The following is a 24,562-nucleotide window of genomic DNA, read 5'->3' on the forward strand; positions in this document are numbered from 1 at the left end:
TTTTATTTTGAAGTTATTTTGGATTTAAGAAAAAGTTGCAAAGATAGTCCAGAGAGTTCCTGCGTACCCTTCCCTCGGTTTCCCTAAATGTTAATAACATCTAAATGTTCCCTAAATGTTAATAATACCCATGGTACACTTTTCAAAACTAAGGAACCAACATTAGTACATTACTATTAATGGAACTTCAGACTTTACATGGATTTCCCTGTTTTCCATTAATGTCCTTTTTTCTGTTCTAGGATCCCATCTAGGATATCACATTGCATTCAGTGGTCATGTCTCCTTAGTCTCTTCTCGTCTGTGACTGTTTCTCAGGCTTTGTTTTTCCTGATCTTCAGGAGTTTGAGGAGTACGGGTTGTGTATTTTGTAGACTGTCGTTCAAGTTGGTTTTGTCTGATGTTTTTCTCATGAGGTTATGGATTTGGGGGAAGAGTATTGCAGAGTTGAAGTGCTTTTCTCACTGCGTCATAACAGGGGGTACCCGACATCAACGTGACTTGTCGCTGGAGATGTTAAAGTGCTGTCGGCCAGTTTTCTCTACCGTAAAGTTACTGTTTTTTCTTTTTTATATGGTTTATTAGAAGTGAGTCACTAAGTCTAGCCCACACTCAAGGAGAGGGGGTGTAAGCTCCACCCCTTGGAGGTGAGTATCTACATATATTATTTGGGGTGCTTCTATAAGGAAAACTTAATAACCTCATTTTAAAGATTAAGAAGCTGAGGCACAGCAGTAAACTAACTTATCCAAAGGAGGAATTTTCCATGGGCAACTGCAAGCTGTGTCTCCTTAACTTTGTGTCTCCAAACTTGATCAACTTCCTGTGTGTTGCCTGGTACCTTGACTTGGCTTTAAGAATTATTTTGACTCCCAATTCACTCTGATATTCTTCACCAGCTCCCAGCACGAATAATGGAATCCCGTTGGCTAGAGACAGAAGGGAACATAGAATGCATTTGACCCAGTGATTTACAAGCTGTATTCCTTAGGATCCAGGGTCCCCCTCAGGACCCCGACAAGGGGAAGGGGAAAAGGAAGTTGAGCACATGGCTCTCCCACCCCTAGCATTTCTGTTTTCATTTTAAAAAATTAATCAAAGCTTATATACAGAATATTGTCCATTACTAGGGCAGGTAAAGCCGATTTGTATTCCCAACAAGAAAGCCCAAATAAAAAAGGAATTTCTGATGAATTTTTTTCATTCCACACATTTAAAAAAACCAAATCATATTATCCTTTTTTCCAAACACTGTGTTTAATCCATGCTGAGCCGCAACATTCCTACCAGATGTGGTTCCAGATGTGGATCCAAATGTGGAGGCTGTTTGTGCCTCTCTTTCTAAGGCCCCTGGGCTTGGCTCCTCCTTAGTCATAGGAGTCAGTGATATTGTCCCCAAGGGCCTCCCAGGGATTTGGTGAGTATGGAGCAAGAGAACTCATGTGAAACCATTTTGTAAATCATAAAGCTCCTCTTCAAGAGTTATTATTCCTGGAAAGAGTCATTCAATAGATATTTATTAAGTTGTGTTTGCTCATTATACTGCCTATGTATGAAAACAGTCAGATGGGTCTAGATTTTCAGTAAGAAGGGCCAGCACCAAAGAGAATTTGGAGTGAATTTTTGGGTAATCAGCTTTGAGGGGTTGCTGTATGTCATATTTTCCAAAACGGCACTTTAAAAAACTTTAATATGTACACGAATTATCTGGGCATCCTGTTGATGTGCAGGTTCTGACTCAGTAGTGCTGGGTGGTGGTGGGGAGTCTGAGATTCTGCTTTTTGAACAAGCTCCTAGGTGAAGTCAATGCCACTATTCCAAGGGTCACACTTGGAGGAGCAGTGCCATGTCCAGTGGCGAGGAGAGGAAAGGAAGAGCAGCACCGGGCCCCGGAGGAAGGGAGAATTCTAGGAAGGTCGTGTTGGGAGCCGTGATCGCAACTCAATGCCCCCACTTCCTTCCCATCACCATCTGATGGGAAGAGGCTGCTGTCTTCCTGGGCTGTGCATTTGCTCTGAAATTTTGAGGGAAAAAAGTGCATTGTGAGTGCTTGGGGGAAAGAGGAGGAAGGAAGGAGATTGCACCATCATGCATGGTAACTGTCCTTTCTAGGTGGCAAGCTGCATTTCCCCATGGCTGGACGATGATCTAGAGATAGTAGAATGAGCCAGTTCCTGCCTTCAGTATCCGATGGGGCAGCACAGCAGAATCCATTACAGACCAGAGCTTTTTTTCCCCAGTCGTGGAGGTGGTTGAAGAGTGCTTTCTTAAGTGTTTTGAAGAGGAGAAGGACTGAGGAGTAAGCAATCAGAGGATGCCCTCATCCATTTCTTTTTTTGCATTCCTGTGACACCTTTGTCATCCACTGTTCCCAGCTTGCCACTGCGAGGTGCCCTCATGCTGTCTGCTAGCACCCGTACAGGGTCCTACTGCAGGGTCCATCTTGGTCTGCTTTCTTCCAGAGTACCTCAGTTCTCCCTACACCCAACAGTATCCCTTCTTCTCTTCTTACATCAAAATTGCATTTTTTCTCCAGCATGGCTGAATTTTGCCAGTTGGTAGGAAAGCAATCTAAGTCAACTAATTCATATTAAGGTCCATATGACTGCCAATCCAATTAGCTATTAATTATTTGTGTTTTTATGAGCTGTGACATACATGGATTCCTCCCTACTTTTCCCCTCTAGTCAGAACCTTAAACTTAGGGAAACCTGAGGCTTCGTAGAGGTCTCTTTGCTGTGAATGGTGATACCTCAGGAGTCTGGGTGTGGTGACAAAAATCCAGGTATATACCTGGTGCAGGTGTGTCTGTTCAGGGAGAAAGGTTCCTCCTGCCTCCACAGCGGGCCCCCAGTAAAAGCCGGAGGTTGTGGTGTAAGGGGAAGTTTGCTGTGGTAGTGTGGTTTTCATGTTGAGTCCTATGGTACAGACTTAAGTAGGTACTGGTGTGTAGTGTGTGTGTGTGTGTGTGTGTGTGTGTGTGTGTGTGTGTGTGTGTGTGTGTGTGTGTGTGTGTGTGTGTGTGTGTGTGTGTGTGTGTGTGTGTGTGTGTGTGTGTGTGTGTGTGTGTGTGTGTGTGTGTGTGTGTGTGTGTGTGTGTGTGTGTGTGTGTGTGTGTGTGTGTACGTGTAGTAATCAGACAAGTGTTTTGTGTTGCTCCCCTTTTAACCAAAGCACCTTTGCTTTGATATATTTTGTGCATTATACTTCGGTGTAAGATTTATTTGAAACAAGCATTCTCAAAGGAGGTTTAAAAGTGGTTGCCATTGGTAAACAGAGACAGGGTGGGGAACCTTTCTCTGCCAAAAGGACTTCTGTGCAATTTCATTTTTATTTAGCCATGTTGGTGTCTACTACTTTGCTAAAAATGTAAAAAAATAAATAATGTAAACAAAAAGAGCTCTACTGCTAGAAAAAGTTTGGAAATCCTTGCCATTGCTGAAAGACACAGAACAGATGTTGAATGACTTGGAGTCTCTAGCGGCTCTGCTGTAAACTGCCCTGTGACCTTGGGCAAGCTACTCTGAGTGTTTCTTCAGCTGTGAAAAAGGTCCTTCCTCTTGCCTGCGGTTTGACACTGCAATTCTGTGAGAAGCAGCTTTTGATAGCTGTGGTGGCAAGCCTGTCCCTCCCACTTCCCACTGTGCCTGGAAAGGCTTGGGTCTGACACCTAGCCTATGGATCATCCTGACCCCCAGCCCCAGTGTGGTCAGATAATTCCTGGGCTGGAGGGAAGGGGGATTTTGACCAAATTATTTTGTGTCTTACTCACTATTGGAATCCATGGGAAAAATTCCTTCTGGAACAGTGAGGAAGTGGGTTGGTCTTCAGAAGAGTATACGTGCAGTGCTCCTGAGTTGAGTTTAGTCTGTGTCAAAGTGCCTACTGTGCGCCCTGTGTGAGCTCAGGTGTCCTGGGAATAAAGAGAAGTTCCACGAAATAGCTCTGTCCTCAAAGAACACGGGCGAGAAGGTATATAGGATGTCTCGTTTAGAAAAGAGATTTGCGAGAGTGCCCTCTTCACATGCTTGGTGGTTCTTATTTGAATGAGGAACTGCCTCTTGTGCATCTCTGTTCCCAGTGCCTACACTCAAGATTCATTTATTCAGTTCATATTCACTGAGCACTCAGATGCCAAAAGCACAGTGCTAACCCTGCCTTTCGGGAGTTTACAGCCCAGGATGGGAGACTTGGGCAAGTAGACAGTCAGAATAGTCCAGTGTGGTGAGAACTGTGAAGGATGTTGAGCTGTGTGCACAGAGGGCACCTGTTGTTATGGTCCTGGCAATCTCAGTCGCTCTTGGCTGGGCTCCCTGGCAATTCTCCTAGCTCTGCTCTGGGGGCAGGCCCACCTAGCAGAGACCCAGGCAGGGATCGCTGCTTATCTGGGGACACTTCTCTGTGTGTTTCTGTGCCTTGCCAGCCAGACCCAGCCTCTGTCTGGAGACCCTGCAGAGTCCCTGACCTGGAGGAAACGATGTGGTGGCAGGGAGGCCCGAGGGGACAGTCTGTCCCTTGGCTGTCCTGGTCCCTGACATGTTGAGACACAGCCTGGCTTCTCACTCTGCTCTGGAAGGAAACCTGGGAACTGCCAGCTCTCAAGATAAGGCAAGAATGTGTGGGGGCCAGTGACTGCTCTGTGGGCCTGTTTCTCTGAGGGTGGAGGTGATGTTTTTGGTTATTGAGGGGCAGGAAAGGGCAGCCATAGGTGAAATGCCTACTCTGAGCCATGATGTTGTTCAGTGTATAATTTTATTCATCATTCAGAAACCATTCACTAAACACCAAGGATATGCCAGGCTGTATGCTAAGTGTTCTCACATTTCTCTAACTCAAATTTCTTCATGGTCCTTTGCGTTAAGTATATTATTTTCATTTCACAGATTAGGAAACTGAAGCCCAGGGAGCTAAAACTAAAATCATATTTATCGGTGTTTATCATGTGTCAGATGCTGTTCTGGGCACTTACATACGTCAATGCATTTAATTCTCATCACAGCCTCTGAGGTGGTTGTCATCCCATCTTACTGATGAGGAAACAGGCTCAGAAAAATTAAGAAACTCATCTAAGGTCCTGTAACTAGCCAGTAACAGAACTGGGCTGAGGTAATCCTGGAGTCTTGCCCAGATCTGAGACCCTAGGACCCCCAGAGCACTGTTGATTAATCTCTGCCCTCTGATTCCGATCTGCACCATGGGGGCAATGACAGGCCACCCTGAGGCAGCTAGCAAAGGAGGCCTGGCGGGAGGGCTTCTAGAGGGAAGAGGCCATGTTAGAGGCCAGGGTCCTTTCTAGATTACAGTTTGTACAGACTGAGGAAAAATAAGTCATGTTAGATAGGACACGTACCTTTCCTGTGTCCTGACATTTAGGCTTGAAGGAAACATGTCAGGCAGTGCCAAATCCCATAATGACTTGGAGCAGAGTTGGAGGAACCAGGAAGGAGTGGTAGCCCTGAGGGCGCCTGGTAGCTGCTAATTGGAGCTTGGTGATGACAGAGAAGGTGGCACAGCCGCCACTCTGAGCTGCTTGCCCGACAGAAGTTCTGGCTTCTGCTGGAGAGATGGGGCTGGGCGGGAGGAGAGTTGGGAGGGAAATCTGCTTCTAAGAGCGCTTGGACCTGTTCTCTCAGGCTTGTGGACATCAGGAGGCTGGACATGGATCTGACACCAAGTCCCTTTTAGGGTGGGGATGAGGGAGTGGGCCACCTCTGAGTGTGGGGGCAGGAAGGAGATGGGGAGGGGCACCATTTTATTCCTATGAGAAGTTCCTTCTGCTTTATAATCAATGAACTTGGCCATTGCGATGGACTGTAAATAGGCGTTTGGGTGATCCTGCCTTGGACAATAGTGCGGGGCCTCCTTTAGGAACCTATGAAATGGATCGAGTTCTGTCTTTACAGGCATGCTCTGCAGCTCGTTATCTTTCTTGGTGCTGCAGTGACAGCAACACAGACACACTTATAGTTAGTTCCTCCTGCTTGTGTATGTTAAGGATTTGAGGCAATATATAATGAGAAGAACAGGGAATTTGCAAATAAAAGTATAAGGTCAAAAGCCACATGCCATCCAAAAGATTACGATTTCTGAAATCCGTAGTAAGGCCTGGACACCTGTGTTTTTAATAAGCTCCTCAGATGATTTTATTACACCTCCAAGTCTGAGAACTCCTGGCATGAAGGAAAGAGGAAGGAAATACACCCGAGATCTAGGCCATCATAGTTGTTGTTGTTGACCACCAAGATGACAAAAAGGAAATAAGATAGATTATGTCATTTTCATTATCTGAAATGAAGAAGGATATCAGTTGTTCAGGGTAGACAAACATCTTCATGGTACTAATTTCTGAAAGGAAGCCATTAAGGGCGTCCTGTTACAAGGGACATTTACCACCGTAATGGATAATTTGGGGCAGCGGAGATGCTTTGCATCCCTAAAGGGGTCTGTTGTGCTCTTCACTCCGCCCCTCCACCACACAGCTGTGGCGCATCCTGGGGGCACCAGACTCACTCTGCAGCAGGACCTGCTCAATCCCTTCCTGCAATCAGCCAGCAGGAGGGACATTGTCAGGAGGAAGAGTGAGGTGGCTTCGAGGAAGGGATCAGGTGTGGGGGATGAGGGATGGTGGTTGTTCCTCTGGGGCCTGTGCAGTAAATTTGAAGATATAACCTGGATTGAGTGCCTAGATGACCAACAATGTCACGAAGCCACAAAGCACTCCCTTTCAGAATGCTCTTAAGGCACAGCAGTCAGGTGATTAAAGTGACAGGCAGGAGGAGAGAGAAGTAAAGGGAAAAAAATGGTTAATACCACTTAATGCTGAAAAGGCCTAAAGCTCCTTTACAAACAGTCAGAGCCAATATTTGCAACGTACATGGCAAAGGTTAATATAAATATGTAAGGAGCTTTTACGAATAGTAAGAAAAAGGCAAACAACCCAATAAAAAAATTAACAAAGCATATATGGGTAGGTAGTTCAAATTACCAATACATATAGGAAAAGATGTTCATTCTTACTAGTAATCAACTATGTTAATTTAATTCAAGTCAAATCAACAATGAGATATCCTCTTTCAAGTATCAGTATGATAAAGCTAAAAAAAGTAATGAGCCAGTATTTGGTGAAATATTCGTAGGATGGGGAGTAAGTGTACTGATAATATTTGTGTATTAATGGGGTAGTCTTTCTGGAGGATAATGTGTCAAGTATCAAAAATCTTAAAAACGTACATAATCTTTGACCCAGGGTCCTGTTTCCTGGAATTCAGTTTAAGGAAAGATAATCAGGGATATACACAAAGATTTATACATAAGGGTTTCTCTAACAGTGTTGCTAATTATATTAAAAATAGAAGTAATATAAATATAAATATAAATTAAGAATTTGCTTTAAAAATTGGTTTATCCATATGATGGGATATTATTTGAAATCAGGCAGTAAAAAAATTTTTAATTATGTGGGAAAACGTTCAGGATACATTGTTAAACAAAGAAGATTTTAAAAAGCAGTTTCCAAAATGGTATATATGGTATCATCCCAATTACTTTAAAAAAAAAAAGGACAGACAAAAAAGACTCTAGTATGCACTGAAAAAAATCCAAGAGAGCAGACACCAAAATGATAACAATGGTTATCTTAGGAAACTTTCTCTTTGTGCTTTTCTATGTTTCTTTCTTTTGTTCTTTTAAATAATGAACATGCTCCTTTTGCAATTAAAAAATGTCAAGAATGTGTTCTTTTTTAAGCAGGTCTGCCCGTGACATTGTCTTGATGCATTGAGGCTTGACTGTGGGTGACAGTCTCTTCACCACATTTCCTGCTGCATCAATTTAGATCTTTATTTCTACTGGCTGAATACTTGCTTAGTGCTCATTGTTGAGCAGGCCCTGTGAGAGTTATAAAGATGACTAGGACAGTGCTTACTCTCCAGATTCTTATGGGCTGTTTAGTGGTTAAGGGCTGAGGTGAACACCCAGGCCATTCGTTATAGGAATTCCTTTGGCATTTGGTATAGTCAACATTTTGCTGGACGTGAAGATGGTACAGGGGCATCTTGTTGAGAGTGCCTGAGGTCTGCTGTCCTTGCCTGGAGCCTTGATCCTCCTCTCTCTTTAGAAATTTACTTGGTTAACATGTGACTGATAAACCTCAGTAGCCTGAACCCATGGCTGGGCTCTTTGCATTCAGATCCCCAGAAATCACCCTGTATGTTTCATACTGATAAATACATGTGGCATGCTGACCTGCATCAGGGAATACTAAGAGGGTGAGTTGGGATGGGGGTGGGGACCTTAAAGAGATATCTTGGTATAGCCCTGAGGTCCCGAGAAAGAAGGGGACTTGGAAGTTGGTGACGGATCCAGGGCTCCTACCCCTGTGCTCTGCCCACAGTGTGCAGTCTTCTTCATTCACAGCCCTGAGTGTTCAAGAGAAGTGATCTGGGGCATTGTCAAGTAATGGCGAGGAAACCAACTTGAGATAAAAGAATTCACGGAAATTTGGAGAACAGAGGGCATCCACCCTAGGGGGCTCAGAGTTGAGTGTATCAATAAGAAGTTACAAGAATCCCTTGGAAATTAAGATCCAAGTGTGCAGATGAGAGTCAACAAGAAATAATAGGTTACAATGTGTACACACACTCTCATTCATGAACACGCCCACCTCAGTCCCACCTTTTTGGTGTGAATTTTAGGAAAGTGGAAAGACCTTTTTATCTCCAAGTAGTTCTTCCACTTGCCCAACGTGTGCCTAAACTTGCCACCATTAAAGTCTTTCTTGGTCAAGCATGCCGTTAAAATGTGAATATGTTACTTTGGAATGAGGTCAGGTTAACCGTTTAGAATCCTTGGTCACTTTATGTGAATTATGGAAAGGACCCCATAAGATGGAAAGGGGGATGTGGGCCAAGGGATGGTGCAAAGCTCGCAGGAGACAGGCTGGTACAGGAGAACACTGCACCGGAGGGGAGGGTCTGGCAGCTTGGAAGGGAGACATTACAGAAGAGAAACTGTTCACTCCCCATTTTATGAGAGATGACCCTATACCCCCACAGTAATGACAGACTCTCAACTACCTTGGACTTTTCTGTCTTCTCTCTGCAGTCCCTTTCTTGCTCTGCTGCACGATCTCATGTTTAAGGTCTCATCCATATGGTCTGGCCTCCTGGGCTTTGCCCAGGCCTTGAAGGTGAATTGGCTTCATAATCCGGGGTGGCAAGAAGGTTGTCTGACCCAACTGAGGGTCATTGGCCACGTGACCTCTTGCTCTCTGTTCCCTCAACCCCACAGAGAAGAGGGTTTGAGGGCAAGTTCAGCTTCCTGATGTATTCACTCAAGAAAGTGGCTACTTGACAGGGAGGTAGAGAGAGGCGACTTGGGGCCTCCACAGAGTAGAGCATTCCTGTATCACTCCCTGCCTTTCCAGCCATAGTGAGCTGTTTCCTTTTGCCTGTCTGAATCCAGCTTTTTCTTCCAGGCCTGGTTCAAGTCCCAGAAGGCTCCATAAGGCTTCCCTTGACTCCCCTCAGTCAGTACTTGCCCTTCCCTCTGCCAAACTGCTATAGCACTTACTGTTGGCCCACTCACTTGATTGACCCTGAGGCAGATATTTCTACACATCTAGGTCCTATTTTTTTTTCCTATTAGTGTTTATCCGATCTCCCCATTTGACTATAAGCCCTTCAAGTTTTGGGGTGGGTCCTGTTTATAGCACTTAGGATACTGATTGATAAATAAGGGCCAGAGGAAAAATTAGTGAATGAATGGATTGGCGAATGGAGAGTTAGGTGGGTGGTGGGTGGGTGGATGGTACCCTCCAAGCCCAGCACTGCCACAGTAACCTACATCATGTCGGTGTCTAGAATCCAGATTCTAGACCACGGGAAATACCAGAGGACTCTGAGCTATATTTTTAGTGAAAACCTTTCTTTATATAGCCAAGTCCAACTTAAATTGAGCCTAATTTATTTCAGGCCTTGGACTTGTAGGCTAATGTTCATTTGACAACAATATCAAAATGTGCTTATACTTAAAAATAGATTCCAAAAGTAATCATACCTCAGCCCAACTTGGCTCTGCCCAGTGATTCCTTCCGTTTTGTGCTTTAGGGGTTTTATTTTCTGACTGGAAAAAAAAAGTCAGGAAGGACGTTAGTCTGCAGGACCAGGGAATTAAATGAGCTAACTCGTGAAAGCAGCTGCCACAGGCCAGCACAGGCAGACACCTGTGACTTTGTGGACAGGGGCCATTTATAGGTCAGAGTTCAGCTCCCTGGAGACTGAATAAGCATCAGTTCCTGATGCTTATTCTCCATGTATTTCTTATTCTTGACCCTGAGCTTTGCTTGGTCAGAGTGACTTCTTGAAAGACTAATTTTGAGAAGCATCAGTGTTTTCTGTTTTTCCTTTTTTTCCCTTTTCATTTACAGTTTGAAGCTGCTTTGGGATCATCAAAGAGTATGCTTCCACACTATAGAGCATACTTCTCCAACCGTGTTCCCTAGAGCTCTTGGGGTTCCATGAAGCCTCTTTAGGCATCATTGGGGTGGACTCTGAGCAGGTGGGCTCTGAGTGCCTCTCTCCCGAAAGAAGTACCGCTTTTTATCCATTTTACATATTGGGCTTCTGTGCAAGATCTATTGGAGAGAGGGGGTTCCACACCTCAAATAAATTTAAAAAACTATTGTCAGGGGACTAAAAAGGCAATGGCAACATGGTCAGAGGAGAAACAGATTCATGAGGCAGAAGGTTTGGCTCACTAGCTGGGAGAAAAGACCATCCAAAGGTCTCTGGGTGTTCTTGTGTTTGTGGGTCTTCTGCTGATGTTTCTGTCTTGGCTGCTGCTCCTTTGTGCCTCTCCTTGTTTGCTCACCTGGTTTCTAGAGCTCTGTGCACCTGGCTTGTCATAAAGTTTAGCTCCTTACCCTGGAATCTGGCTTGGAATCTTGACCCACTTCCTGGTCTGACTTCTGATAACTTTACATTTCTTCACCCTATTTTGGCTTCTCCTGGATCTCTAGTCCCTTGTTTGCCTTGAGCTTGGGTAACTGTGTCCCAAAGTGTTTTCTGCCTTCCTGGGTCCTGGCAGCACCTGGGACCATGCTTTTCAGCTGTCATAGTCCTCTGAAGCACTATTTGTTTTTAGGCTGGGATCTGAGGATGGGGTTCATTGAGGCTGAATGAGGTTCAGGAATATGTTAGGACTGGAAAATGGAGACCAGGATCCAGATATGATCCCGTGGATGGATGGAAAGGAAGAATAATTCACATTCATGGAGAAATTATAGTTTACATAATGCTTTCACATACTTATTTCATTCTCGTTACAGTCCACTAAGACTGGAATCATCTTATGTATGTTTTACACACAAGGGAACTGAGACTCAGAGTTATGTGATTTGCTAAAAGTACGGAGCTGGAAATATAACCTGGGCCTTTTGACTCTAAATCCTGGCCTTGGGTATAGGAGATCAAAAACAGGTTGTTTGCTAAGGCAATGGAGGGGGAAGGATCTTGTTCATGGAAACTAGGAGTGGCCTGGCTAGAGGCTGGATGCATTGGAAAGGGGAGGTAGATAAGAGGCAGAGACAGTCACAGAGGCCCTACAGTCCAGCCTGGCCAGGAAGAGGAGTGAGGAGGGGGCTTGGTGATACCATCCCCAGATAGGCTGCTGCCTTGGGATCGGGGTGTGGGTCCTCTGGGGTCAGGCTGATCAAGTTCCTGCAGACCATAGATTCAGGCTTCTCTTGCTCATGATTTTGAAACATGTTAGCTACAGGTCCCATCCCCCTACCAGTTCAGCTGTACCTGGGGCAGCCTTGACTGGACGCTTGTAAGCATTATCCCTGCATATGGCCTTGAAAAATTGCAGGGTAATTCCAGAGGAATCATGGCTCATTGTTCTCCAGGGTGGGAAGGGGAACTGTAGTGACCGCTGGGGGGGAAGCAGGAGGAGGAACCTGGTGTCCACATCCTTCTGCCTTGGAACACTTCCCATTTGATACTTCTCCCCTCACGTGGTGTTTCGCCCCTGGGTTCTGCCTCATCTCCACCTTGATAAACTGGTGAACTGGGGGCAAGTTACTAAAGTCATGAACACTAGAGTTGACCAAGAAAGGGAATGAGCTAGGCCCACCCTACTACAAAACACCTGTAGTAGTCAGCCCCTGGGGGTTGCCAGAACACACCTTGTTGTCTGTGGCTTCCCATGGCAGGTGGAGGGTGGTTGTTCAGTATGAGTGGTCTTCTTGAGGCAGGCCACGGGGTGCATTGTCTTTTTGAGAATTCACAATCAATGATGAAATCGGTCTGCTTTGTATTATCACTGTGTACCAGCAAATCTAAACAATGTCAGTGATAAAATGTTCCTTCTTTTTGGGTGGGCCCCTCTCCTCACTGCTTGATGCACCATCACTGCTTAGTTATCTCAAGAGTCTCACTGGAGCTAGAGTCAGTCGACACAGGTTAGGTCTGAGCCCTGCTGTCAGGGCCTGCTACCTGGCACAACTACCAAGTCACTGACCCTCCCTAAACCTCAGTTTTCTGATCTGTAAAATGGAACTACCTACAAATATTAATAGAATAAATATGAAATTAGCTTGTAAAGAGGAAAGTTGGGTGCAAATATTGTATTGTTCATGTTGCTATACAAATTCGAAGTGGTGTGAGATTTGGGTCATGTCTGGGTTATTCTCCTTTACCAGTGAAGAATTTGAGGGCAATCGAATCAGGCTCTTTTATGAAACTTAGGACCTTGCGTTGGAGACAGCAACACCAGTTTTGGCACTGAGAAGCTGTTCTAGGTTAAGTCCTTTATCATATGGTTCCAGGGCAGACAACAGGAGACCCTCATGGGATGCCACCTTGGGCCCTGCCAGGTTCTAGAATGGGATCCATCTGTCTCATTCTCTACCAGCTGGCTCTGTCCTCCCAACATGCTGAATGAGTGAGGAGCTGAGCCTTCTGCCCGGGAAGAAGGGTGTGTTCCTGACATAATTGAGGGACAGCATGTTGACAGAAGCAGGGAAGGCCGTTTCTGTGACATGCGGATTTACTGTCCCTCACTAAACCTTCCTACGTGACTTTTGTAAGCTAGCCTCAGGCATAGAGTCCCACCTGCCCATACCTCCTGCCTTTGTACAGTGCTGGATGGTAAAGTTTTTTCATAGATATTATTTCCTGATTTCTCCACCAACCCTGTGAGGTAGACAGGCCAGGTTTTCTCATCCCCATTTGGCCAGGGTGGAAACTGAAGCCTGGGGAGTTGAACAGATTGCCCAGGGTCATTGCCGGTTAGTGATAGGGCTCTGACTAGAACACAAGTCTCTGGACACCAGCCCAGAGTTAGGAATTTGGAGAGTGAAGAGAAAGCCCTCATTTCTGTTCAGTTGTCTTAGGCTCTTTGGCACTTTCTAACAAGAAGCTTTCTGAAGTGAGACCTCAGGTGGCAGGCGGAGAAACACACCTGGCGAAGGCAGTCCTTGTCTAAGCCCATGAAACTCTGAAGCCAGGTCTGGACCAGGAATCAGGCATCCTGACCACCAGCCCTTTGCTGCATTAGGCCGTGGGTTAGGTATTGACTGTTGCTATGATTTGGGGAGGGAGGATTGGAATATACGTGCTTTGCGTATGTGTATCACTGTTTCAGCGTTCCCATAATTTTTGAATTAGTGTTGGCAATGACCTCCATTAGAGATTGGATGGCTCCTCTTTGTAACCTGCCTGGATGATGCCCTAGGTGGCTCTGTCCTAGCCTTAGAGGAGTCCTCACTCTCTACCCTTTGCCCCAAAGCCTAGCTGGGCAACCTCTGAACAGTGGAGCCTGAACATTTGGCTTTGGAGCCTTTCTTTTGGGCAGACAAAGGCCCATCACTGTCACTGTTTTCACCTGTCCTCGGGTCTGTTGATGCCATCTGAAAGGCATAATAAAGCCACCTCAAGTCTAACTTTTGTGCATCTGGGTACAGTGACCCCAGGGCATGCCTGAATGCAAACTTCCACACCTGTTATCCCCCAAAGCCCAGGGTAACCTTCTGTCTTGATTTGCAGGTGCATATTGGGACAGTTAGAGATGTTATTGCTGACCCCAAGCAAAAACTGCTGGTGGGAAAGACAACATTGCCTTTCTGCTTTCTTTTCTCCTCCCTCCAAGTGTCATATCAAAGAACTAAGGGAGAGGGTAATACTGAAAAGGAATAATGTAACAGCTGTGTAGTTTCTTCATTTGTAAAGTGTAAAGAGGTGATCAGATAACTGTTGTAAATTGGTGTTTCTCAGCCCTGGCTGGTCCATCAGAGTCACCAGGGAGCTTTAAGTCTTCACTTAATGTCATCGATAGGTTCTGCAACTTTAAGCAAAACTACATATAAAGAAACCAATTTTACCATAGGCTAATTGATATAAACAAGAGTTAAATTCTAACAGCATCTCATTTGCTATAACAAAACAACATTATTCGAGGACCTGCTATATCTGATTCCCAAGCTGCAGCCCAGACCCAGATCAGAATCTCTTGAGATGGGAGCCAGATTCCAGTAGTTTTCAAATTCCCCACAGGATTCCAATGTACAGCCAGAGTTGAGAACCACTGCTCTAAGGATTAAGAGTTGGCTAATTGCTTAGGACAGAGATATTCCTACAGCTGGTTGTGCAGTGGAATCATCAGGGAGGCTTTTAAAATTACACTGATTCCCTGGCCACACATTGCAGACCATTGAGATCAGTAACTTCTGTGTCTAGTGCCTCCTGTTCAGCCTGCACATGAGATACAAACTAGTAGTCATAATAGCTACCATTTATTAGTGCTGACTGTGGGCCACCATTACGGATATTTCCAGTCTTCACAGTTCCTATTTTACAGATGAGGAAATTGATGCTCAGAGCAGGTAACTTCTTGCCCCAGGTAGCAGCATAAGTTTCTGAACCAGACCTGTCTGACTTGAAGCCTGATCTCACCGTCCAAAGCCTTATGGCCTGTGGGCTGGCCCCAGTGGGGCATATTCTCCACTCTTCCCAGTAAGAGCCCAAGGAGAGAGGAAAACCAGCAAGTGGCCTTGGCTCTCCTGAGGCTCCCCAGGGCTGGTTGAATGGAGGACCCCACCCCAGTGAAGAGAGGGGAGATGAGTGCTGTGCTTGGTATTTTGTTCCATGTTAGTCACCAACTCTCAAAATACCTCTTTTTGCCTGGAGGAAGATGCCTGCACTTTTAGCCTGACTCCCAGTCACCTCTCATTGCTGCAGCTGCTCTCACAAAGAGAAAACTGGGAAAAGCAAACAGTCATTTGCTTTTTGAGAGCTAGAGGAATTTTTCAGGCATGCGATATAGAAAAAATGCCTTTGTTTCCCCTATAAGAATAGGGGAGGCTATGTCAAAGTCACCTGAAATGTTTAGTTCTACTTTATAAAAACCCTTCGCCTCCACCTCTGTGCTTAAACAAATTACTTAAAACCTTTAAGCTTTGGTTTCCCCACCATTCAGCTGCAAAGAGGGAGCCCTGTCTGCCCTCAGGACTGCAGATGCCAGGCTCTTGAGGTATCAGAGAGAGAGGAGAGAAGCATGCCCATCCTGACGCTGAGACTCACAGCTGCCTGGACTAGAAGCTTTCATCAAGTGTTTGCTGGCACCCACTAAAGGACCCGATGTCCCCGAGGCCCAAAGTGGTTCCAAGTCACCAGCTGTGTTAGGGATCTCACTGAATGTGTTCACTCTGGCTTTGGGAGGCCTGGCTCCACTCCAACTGCGTCAGCCCCTAGTGACAGCAGAGAGGCAATATTGGGCATAAATAGCTAATACTTTAACATTAGTGTACAATGTAATATAAATTTGGCTCTGCCAAACTTTCCCTGCCCAGCCCAGCCCCCAGGACCCTCTTCCTCCCCAGACCGCCCTCTGTACCTGTTATCTGGGCCTTTGGTCCCTGCTCCTTACTGCCCAACACAGAGCCTGGCACAGAGCTCAGTCAGCATTGAGTGAATGGAGGATGAGGGAGTGGAGAGATACACGAATGTGTGTGTGGTGACATTTCTCAGATGGTTGCTGTAGAATGCCGTTTATGTGTTAGTGTTTTATTCCTTGTTTACTTGACTTTTTTTTGTTGTTGTTTTGGTCACTTAGGTCTATTTTGAAGGTTGTCTCACTGAGTGTTATTCTAGTAATAGCATGGTTCAGATGTGATGCTGTTTTCTGAGGCTGAGGCAAATCTCCAGAGCATTTCATTGTGTAGCTCTTATCCAGAGCCACTAAGAGAGTATTCCCTAAGTGTGGAGTCTGGTAGCCTCTTAAGCCATTAAGCTGAACCTTAAAACTTTTTGAGTTCTGTCTCAAGCAGTCAGTAGGTATTGTGGGTGGTGAGCATGGGGCAATGGTAGAAAATGGTGGAAGGGGAATGGGAGGACCCTCCAGGAGGAGTAGCCACTGGGCGGTCTCCAGGGACTTAGAGCAGCTCCCACTGATTGCCTGAACTGAGAATGTGAAGCAGAGGCTGCTGCCCTTTCCTGTGCGGTGGGATGCCCCGGGAATATTTGGGGAAGCAGTCTCAAGGCCGCCGGCCGCTCTGGCATGGACACCATTGTATGGATGCTGTCTCGGTCCCCAGAGTGAAGGATTTCCAGGTGCAACCTGACTCCTGTATCTTATAGGCTTTGTGGACAGTGGTCTAGGTGCCCAACTCTACGGTCCGGCTTTGCCATTAACTCTGTGATGATCTCAGGTGAATCACTTGACCTCTCCCATGCCTCGGTTTCCAAACATTTTACAACTCTGTGGTCCCATCAGCCTTCTTGAACTTCCACTATAGTTACTGACAGTGTTAGGCTGCCTCCACCCTGAACAAAATCCCTACCAACCCAGCCTGCATAGCCTCTAGCTGTCTTTACATTAACTGCATCATCCTCATATTTGTTTGGTCCCCCTATTGTCTAGCAGCTTAGCTCATGTCAGGTAATTGAGATTTTTATTTGTTGGGAGGGGGTTAGGAGCAAAGGTGCAAGCATGAGAATATAAAGGTTCTTGTTATCTCATTCCAAATGGATGAATTTGTGCTTGTGTCCAGATAGAGATGATTGTTACCGTTAGTATTTTGACTGTGCCAGTCTTTTTTTTTTTTTCCTTTTTAATCTTTCTGTTACATAGTATAAGCCTCTGGACATTGTGATTTTATCTGGCGAGTACTAGACTTAGGTTCTAGCTGAGGCTTTGGAGACAGGTTTTGTCATTCTGAACAAATCAATAACCTTTTAGAGTCTCAGTGTTCACATTGATACATGGGGAATGACATTCCTTCAGGATTCACATGAACTGCGGGGAAGCCCAGTACCTGCCCCACCTCAGCCACCGGTTGATGGCCAGGTGGGGATGCTGGCTGGTGGCATGATTTGTCCTGCCTTGGCTCTGAATTAGTGTGGCCTGGGGGCCAACAGTTGGGTCACTTCCCTGATGTGGCCACAGTGACACCTTAATTGTGTGAATCTGTGTCCCCACAGCGGCCAGTTTGCCATCGTGAAGAAGTGCCGGGAGAAGAGCACTGGGCTGGAGTACGCAGCCAAGTTCATCAAGAAGCGGCAGAGCCGGGCCAGCCGGCGGGGCGTGAGCCGGGAGGAGATCGAGCGGGAGGTGAGCATCCTGCGGCAGGTGCTGCACCCCAACGTCATCACGCTGCACGACGTCTTCGAGAACCGCACCGACGTGGTGCTCATCCTGGAGCTGTGAGTGGGCTGCCGGGACCCATGGTGGGCAGCAGGGGCAGGCAGGGCAGTGGAAGCTCCTGCCACAGGCCCCAGAAGGCAGCAGCAACCAGACCTAAGCTTGACCCAGAGGGGATGAAGTCAGTGGTGGATGGTTTCCCTCAGTTACCCCCATCCTCCTTCTGAACCTGGGCCAAAGCAGGGGTGGGCTTGCAGGGGCAGAGGGTAATGGCTTTCATTGGGCTCTGGAGATCGAAGGAAAGACATGGCTGACGCTGGGGTCATTTCCACAGGTTAGCAAGCATGTGCGAGGATGGAGGGAGGAAGGGAAGAGGAGGGAGATGGGGAGCAGATGAGACTGTTAAGGAGGGGTCTGTTCTATGACCAAGGGAAAAACAAATATCCTTCAGGCTCTGTGAAGCCCTTTGCCAGCCTTTTCCTGGGAAAAATCTACCTCATTTGTACTGTGATGTCTTTATTGTTATAATAACTACTATTTAGAGAACATTTGCCAAATACTTCATGTTTGTTATCTGTTCAGTCCTCACAGGGACTGTGATGAGGGAAGTGTCCTACTAACATGGACGTTACTTTGTATTTACTATGCCAAGCACTTCTCTTTCTTCATTTACTCTTAATAATCCTATCACACAGAGATTCTTCTTATCCCCATTTACCAATAAGAATCCTAAGAGGCCAGGTCACTTACCCGATCCACTAGCCAGGAAGTGGTAGGGAAGGTGTTACCAGACCAGACCAGGCCCAAACTCTCAGTAGTTGCCAGCCAAAAGGTAACTGTGAGATAATTTTATAAGAAGGAAGTTTATTGCAAGCCTGCAAGCAAGGACCATACCAAGGAATGCTCCCAGAGCAGTGTGTTCCTTGAACAAAGCATCTGATCCATTTTTTTTTCCCGTTACCAGATTTGCATGTTTTGGGGTTTAAAATTTTTTTTTATTATTATTTTATTTATTTTATTTTTACTTTTCAATTACAATTGACATTCGCTATTAGTTTCTGGTGTATAGCATAGCAGTTACACATTTATATAACTTATGAAGTGATCCCCCCAATAAATCTAGTATGCACCTGACATTTTGCATAGTTATTACAATATTATTGACTATATTCCCCATGCTGTACTTTATATCCCTGTGACTATTTTGTAATTGCCAATTTGTACTTCTTAATCTCTTCATTCACCTTTTTCACCCAGCCCCCCAATCCCCCTCCCACCTGGCAATCATCAATTTGTTCTCTGTAGCTGTGAGTTTGTTTCTGTTTTGTTTGTTTGTTTTGTTTCTTAGATTCCACATATAAGTGAAATCATATGGTATTTGTCTTTCTCTGTCTGACTTATTTCACCTAGCATAATACCCTCTAGGTCCATCCATGTTGTTGCAAATGGTAAATTTTCATTCTTTTTTATGGCCAAGTAATATTCTTTATCGAATCACCTATCGAAGGACATTTGGGTCTTGTTTTCGAATCCATTCAACCACCCTATGTCTTTTGATTGGAGCATTTAATCCATTTACATTTAAAGTAATTATTAATAGGTATGTAGTTATTGCCATTTTATGATTTATATTTTTTATCTTTTTTTTTTTTCTCCTTAAAGAAGTACCTTAACGTTTCTTGTAATACTGGTTTGGTGGTGCTGAACTCCTTTAGCTTTTTCTTGTCTGAGAGCATCTGATCCATTTTTACTGGGGGAAATCATGCATAAACATCACGGTGGGCTTTGTCATTGCATGTATAGGTGGGGACATTCCCGTGCATACATAGTTTGAAAACATGGCTCTACATACATTGCATGCTCAAAAATGGCAGAGAATCTCTGCCTTTGGGTGGAGATTTTGGTATTATAATGAGAGTAAGTATTTATATAATACTATTATATACTATATATAAGTGTATATATAATACTGTAAGTTTAGTATTATAATGAGGAAAGTTCATGAGGTCACTACAGGTTCCTTCAAGGTGCTTCAGCCGGTCTCTGGCAGTTTCAGCCAGTTCATCGCTGGTCCTACAAAACATCCTGGGTTTGTTCCTGAAAAACAGTTCTGGCAATCATCAATGTCAGGGATTGCAGTTATGGAAGGAATTTTAGCTGATTTTGTCTTGGTCTTTCTGTGAAACATTTAGCAAATTACAAGATATACATCACACAATCAAAGTGGAGTTACAGGTTAGTCAAGGCAAAGTCCACACTGCTTGAGCAGACAGCTGTGAGCGTGAGGTAGGATGGCTTTATGCTGGCCCAGCCTGGTGGAATTTGGATGTGACACCAAGTTCCCAGGGACTGTCTCTCCTGGAGGTATCTCCATGGGATAGGGAGAGGTGGGCTTCAGGCAGACAAGAGAGTTTGAGTTCAGCTGTGGCACAAGTCACAATGGCTTTGTCCAGTCATGCAGCAAGACACCGTGTTGGGAATGTTCTGCACCTCACAGGTGTGTATGCGTCTGCCAGTTAGCAGAGGAGAGGTGGCATTTGTCTCAGCAATCTGTGACTTTGTGACCTTGGGCAAGTCACTTCATCCCTCTGAGCTTCAGATCTCATCTGTAAACCAGGCAGCCATACTTAACCTGCCTACATGGGGCACGGACCACCTGGAATTTGAGCTCATTCTAATTTGAGAATTATGTTCTGATATTGCCAGGATAGAGCTTTACGTGGCAGATGGGCATTTGCATTTTCTTGCATTTATTCTTAAATTATCCATAGAGTTGCCTGTGCTTTCTCTTTCTCTGACTCCCAGTGTCCTCTGTGTTTCTCCCATGGACCACAGCCAGGTGAACTGGTTGGTGTATGCACCTGCCTGGCCCAGACAAGCCTGGTGGGTTTCTACAGTGTGGCCAGCTATGCGGACAGCCAGAGTTGTGACATGCCCCGAGGCTAATGGCGAGCAGTTGGCACACTGATTCCAAGCAGAGAGTGACAAGCCCAACTTCACTGGGAAGGCCAGGTCACTTCTTTAAAAACTATTATCAAAAAAAATTTACAGGAATTTCTGAAAAGAAATTACATTCATAATCCTACCAACCAAATACAGCTATTTATGTGGGTTTTTTTTTTGGTGATTCCTCTCAGTTTTTATTCTATTTATATAGAATTATTGTATTTCTAAAATTTCCTGCTCTACTTTTTCCCCAGTTAATATAATTTCATAAATAGCCTTTTTTTCTTTTAACTGACCATATCATATTTCATTGAATTACATACCCATCTTTCCTTTCTTTGGACATTTTTTTCCCCCAGCTTTTATCCAGTAGAAATTTTACTGCCATAAAACAACTTTCTTCCCATAAATTTCCCCTTTTCTTTTGAATTAACTTTTTCAGATAAATCCTCAGGAATGGGATAACTAGGCTGACATTTTTAGGGGTCCTGATAGCCGCACTTTCGTAGGATGGTGTTGGTTAACCAGTACCACCTGTAACATAGCAGCATTCCTATTTGCCTTGCCAGACCTGGGTCATTTGTTTTAAAATAAGGTTCTTTATTTATTGACCTATATAGTTATAAAATGATACTTTGTTGTCATTTTAATTGGTGTTTCTGTAATTGCTAGGGAAATTCTGTTTCCCCCTGTTTATATAACCCCAGGAGTTGAGGTCTGAGATGCCCTCGCGATGTCCCTGTTTCTCCCAGCAGGGCTCATGGTCAACCAACAGTATGTGCCCTCTTTTCGTGAACTGTCACCATCCATAGCATCAGTTGTCACACTGGTGCTCCTGTGACTCATTTGAGCTGCTGTGTTTCTTGAGTTCTCTATGGTCTAGTTTCTCTGTCTCCTTTACTTTCAAGCTGTCTCACTGCTCTTAGGGTGCCTGTCTGTGCATGGGTGCTAGGGATTGCTAAGACTGTGCCTAAACTGTGTATGGCTAGGGTCTGAGAGGGAAGACCTCCTGGGAGAGAAGGTCTTGTCATAGGCTTTTGTGTTTGGACTTGGTGACTCCTGTTGGGCTGATCGGGAGTCTTGGCTTCCTGCTCTTCGCTTTTCTCTAATAGGTTAGTAAGTTTGCCTGAAACTTAAATATAGGTAGTAGTGACACCTGCTCAGTTGAAATTTGCAGGTTTTGTGGATGGGTCTATGCCAGTCACACTGCCCCTCTCAGCACCTGTCGTCTGGTATGAGTCTTCCTCTTGCTTTCTGCCAAAGTGGCTACTACTAGGACATTTTAATATTATTAAATTAAAATTTTTTAAATTAAAATATTTTGAATATTTTAAAGCAAATCTCAGACACTGTGTCATTTTACATGTAAATACTTTAGCATGCATCTCTAACTGATGACAGTTTTTTAAAAAATGTGGCCATCATGTATTTATTACACCTGACAGAATAATCCAGCCAGGCCTTGGGTCCGTCAAGACTGTCTGTGCTTTCGTTCCTAGTGATATTTCCCAACAGACCCAAAGATATCTTTTTACAATGATTTTATTTGAATTAGCATCCAAGTAAGGCCCCTATACTGCGGTTGGTTCTTTTGTCTCTTATGCCTCTTTTATTCTATAGCAATTCTCCTTCCCCCTCTTTTTTGATGCTAGTGATTTGTTGGAAAAATTAGGTCATTTGTCCTGTTGACTGTATCACAGTCTAGATCTGGTTTAGTCTTTCCTTGTGGCATTATTTAACTCGTCCCTCTATCTCCAGTATTTTCTGTAAACTAGAAGTTAGGTCTAAATGAGAAAACCTTCCTATTGGTGCTATATAATATAATGTGAACCATATGTGCAGTTTTAGATTTTCTAGTAGCCACATTGAATAAGAAGTAAAAAGAAGCAGGTGAATTAATTTTAATAATATTTTAATTCAGTATATACAAAATATTATCATTTTAACATGCAATCAGTATAAAAATCATGAATGAGATATTTTACATTCTTTTTTTCATGTTACATCTTCAAAACCCAAAGTATAAGTATTTTATGCTTTTAGAACATCCTAATTCATTAGCAATGTGATCGTTAGAGTGAAATGCAATCTTACCAAAGCAATAAAGTTGTCATTAGAGGAAAATATTTTACATCACTTCGATTTTTGAATTAAAATGAAGTAAAATTTAAAATTCAGTTCCTCAGTCGCACTAGCCATATTTCAAATGCTCAGTAGCCACATGTGACTAGTGGTTGCCATATTGGACAGCATATGTAGAGAACATTTCCTTCACTGCAGGAAGTTCTGTTTGACAGAGCTAACAAGAAACTTAAGCAGATTTAGGTTCAGTTTTTTAAGTCATAATACTTCATAGGTGTGGCTGTGTACTCCTATTTTACCACATGAGGTACAATTCTATTTTTCATGACGCTAAGATTGATTAGTAGGTCCAGGTGTGCTTCTGGGCATTTTAAAAGAAAGGACAAAAGAAGATTTTGATGCTCTTTATTTAGAATGGTCTAGGTGGCAGGGAGTGATTTGCAAAAGTGGGACAGAAGCTATTCTGGCTGTACAAGAATCATCCTCAGATACTCAGTATGACATAGTGGTTGAATCCTGACTCTATTACTTGCTAGCTAATAGCAAGTAATAGCAAGTAATGACCTTGGCCAAGTCACTTAACCTCTCAGAGCTTCTGTTTCTTCAGCTGTGAAATAGAAAAATAATAGTACTTAGCTCATAGGGTATTGTGATGATTAAATGAGATAATGTACATACAGTATATATTATACAGAGCATTTAGTGAATATTAATTACCATTCGTATGTTGTTTTTATTGTAAAAGTACAGGTTACAAGGCCTTGCTACTAGAGAATCTAATTTGGTAGGGTCTGTGGTGGGACCTGGGAATCTGCATTTTAAATAAGTTCTCTAGGTGATCCGGAGTTCCTGAACCACCCAGTCCATATCCCTTCCTGAAATCTTTTCCTGGGGTGACCCTCAGCTCTGTCCCAGCCTCAGAAAAGTACATACTGGCTGGACATTCGTCAGAGGACAAACGCACCCATCAGTTGCCAGATTTAGCAAATAAAAATCTCCTAATTTATCTGGCAACCCTAAGTCCCTAATTCAGATAAAACTGTAAACTAGTATTTATAGGAGAGATTCTTTTTGCTCTGTGTGTCTCCATTCCTGTCACGTCAACCATAGGGTGCAAGAGTATGGTGTCTAAGGACAAAAGTAGTACTTTAGAGTTTTTAGAGATGAATATAATTAATCGGTCTTTATGTTTAAATTAGGGACCAGGCCTAGATTCTCTTGGGTCTTTGATGAGGCCATCTTTTATAAAATCAAAGAAAGGGGCTTTAGGAGCCATCTTGCTCAATCTGCTTGTTTTGCAGGTAAGGACACTGACGCCTGCCTGGGGTGGAGGAAGTGAGTTGTCCAAAGTCAGTGGCGGGGCTGGACTGGAACCTACATCTCCAGTTTCTGGCCCAGCTTATGTTCCTCTTTGTCATCCCACAGCACTTGTTTCTGTCCTCTGCTACCTCAGTCATATATGGGGGAGAGGTGACACCCACGGTCACTAGGGACCTGGGCCTAGAGTGTGAGCAGAGGCCCTTCTGCTGATATCCTGAGGATGGTTCCTGCCCTTGTGATCCAAAAGGATGAACACAGCCAACAGAAGCAAAGTCAGTTTCTGGTGCTGGTTGGACAAAGCCCCAAAGATGGGTGAAGGGATTCTGCCTCACAGGATGCCCGGGGGTCAGGTTCAGGAGCTGCACCCATTGGCCTGGCCTCATGACACATAGGGCTGACTGGGCACCTCCCGCCGGTGTTTTGCAGAGTTTCTGGAGGAGAGCTATTTGACTTCCTGGCCCAGAAGGAGTCGCTGAGTGAGGAGGAGGCCACCAGCTTCATTAAGCAGATTTTGGATGGGGTGAACTACCTTCACGCCAAGAAAATTGCTCACTTTGATCTCAAGGTCAGTGAAGGG

The 24,562-nt window shown here is 44.5% G+C and overlaps 1 protein-coding gene across 6 annotated transcripts in view; it reads left to right on the top strand.

Moving 5' to 3' along the window:
• The window catches only part of DAPK2 (death associated protein kinase 2), a 101,917-nt gene that overhangs the window by 38,048 nt on the left and 39,307 nt on the right, over positions 1-24,562 (top strand). For all 6 annotated transcript variants that reach the window (XM_006920276.3, XM_025038890.1, XM_025038891.1 and 3 more), the window contains exons 3-4: positions 17,478-17,699; positions 24,412-24,550. In XM_006920276.3, the coding sequence (XP_006920338.1) occupies positions 17,478-17,699; positions 24,412-24,550 (361 nt within the window). The remainder of the gene's footprint in view (positions 1-17,477; positions 17,700-24,411; positions 24,551-24,562) is intronic.

This window comes from Pteropus alecto, unplaced genomic scaffold (assembly GCF_000325575.1).
Source record: "Pteropus alecto unplaced genomic scaffold, ASM32557v1 scaffold86, whole genome shotgun sequence".
In the NCBI taxonomy this organism is placed as follows: domain Eukaryota; kingdom Metazoa; phylum Chordata; class Mammalia; order Chiroptera; family Pteropodidae; genus Pteropus; species Pteropus alecto.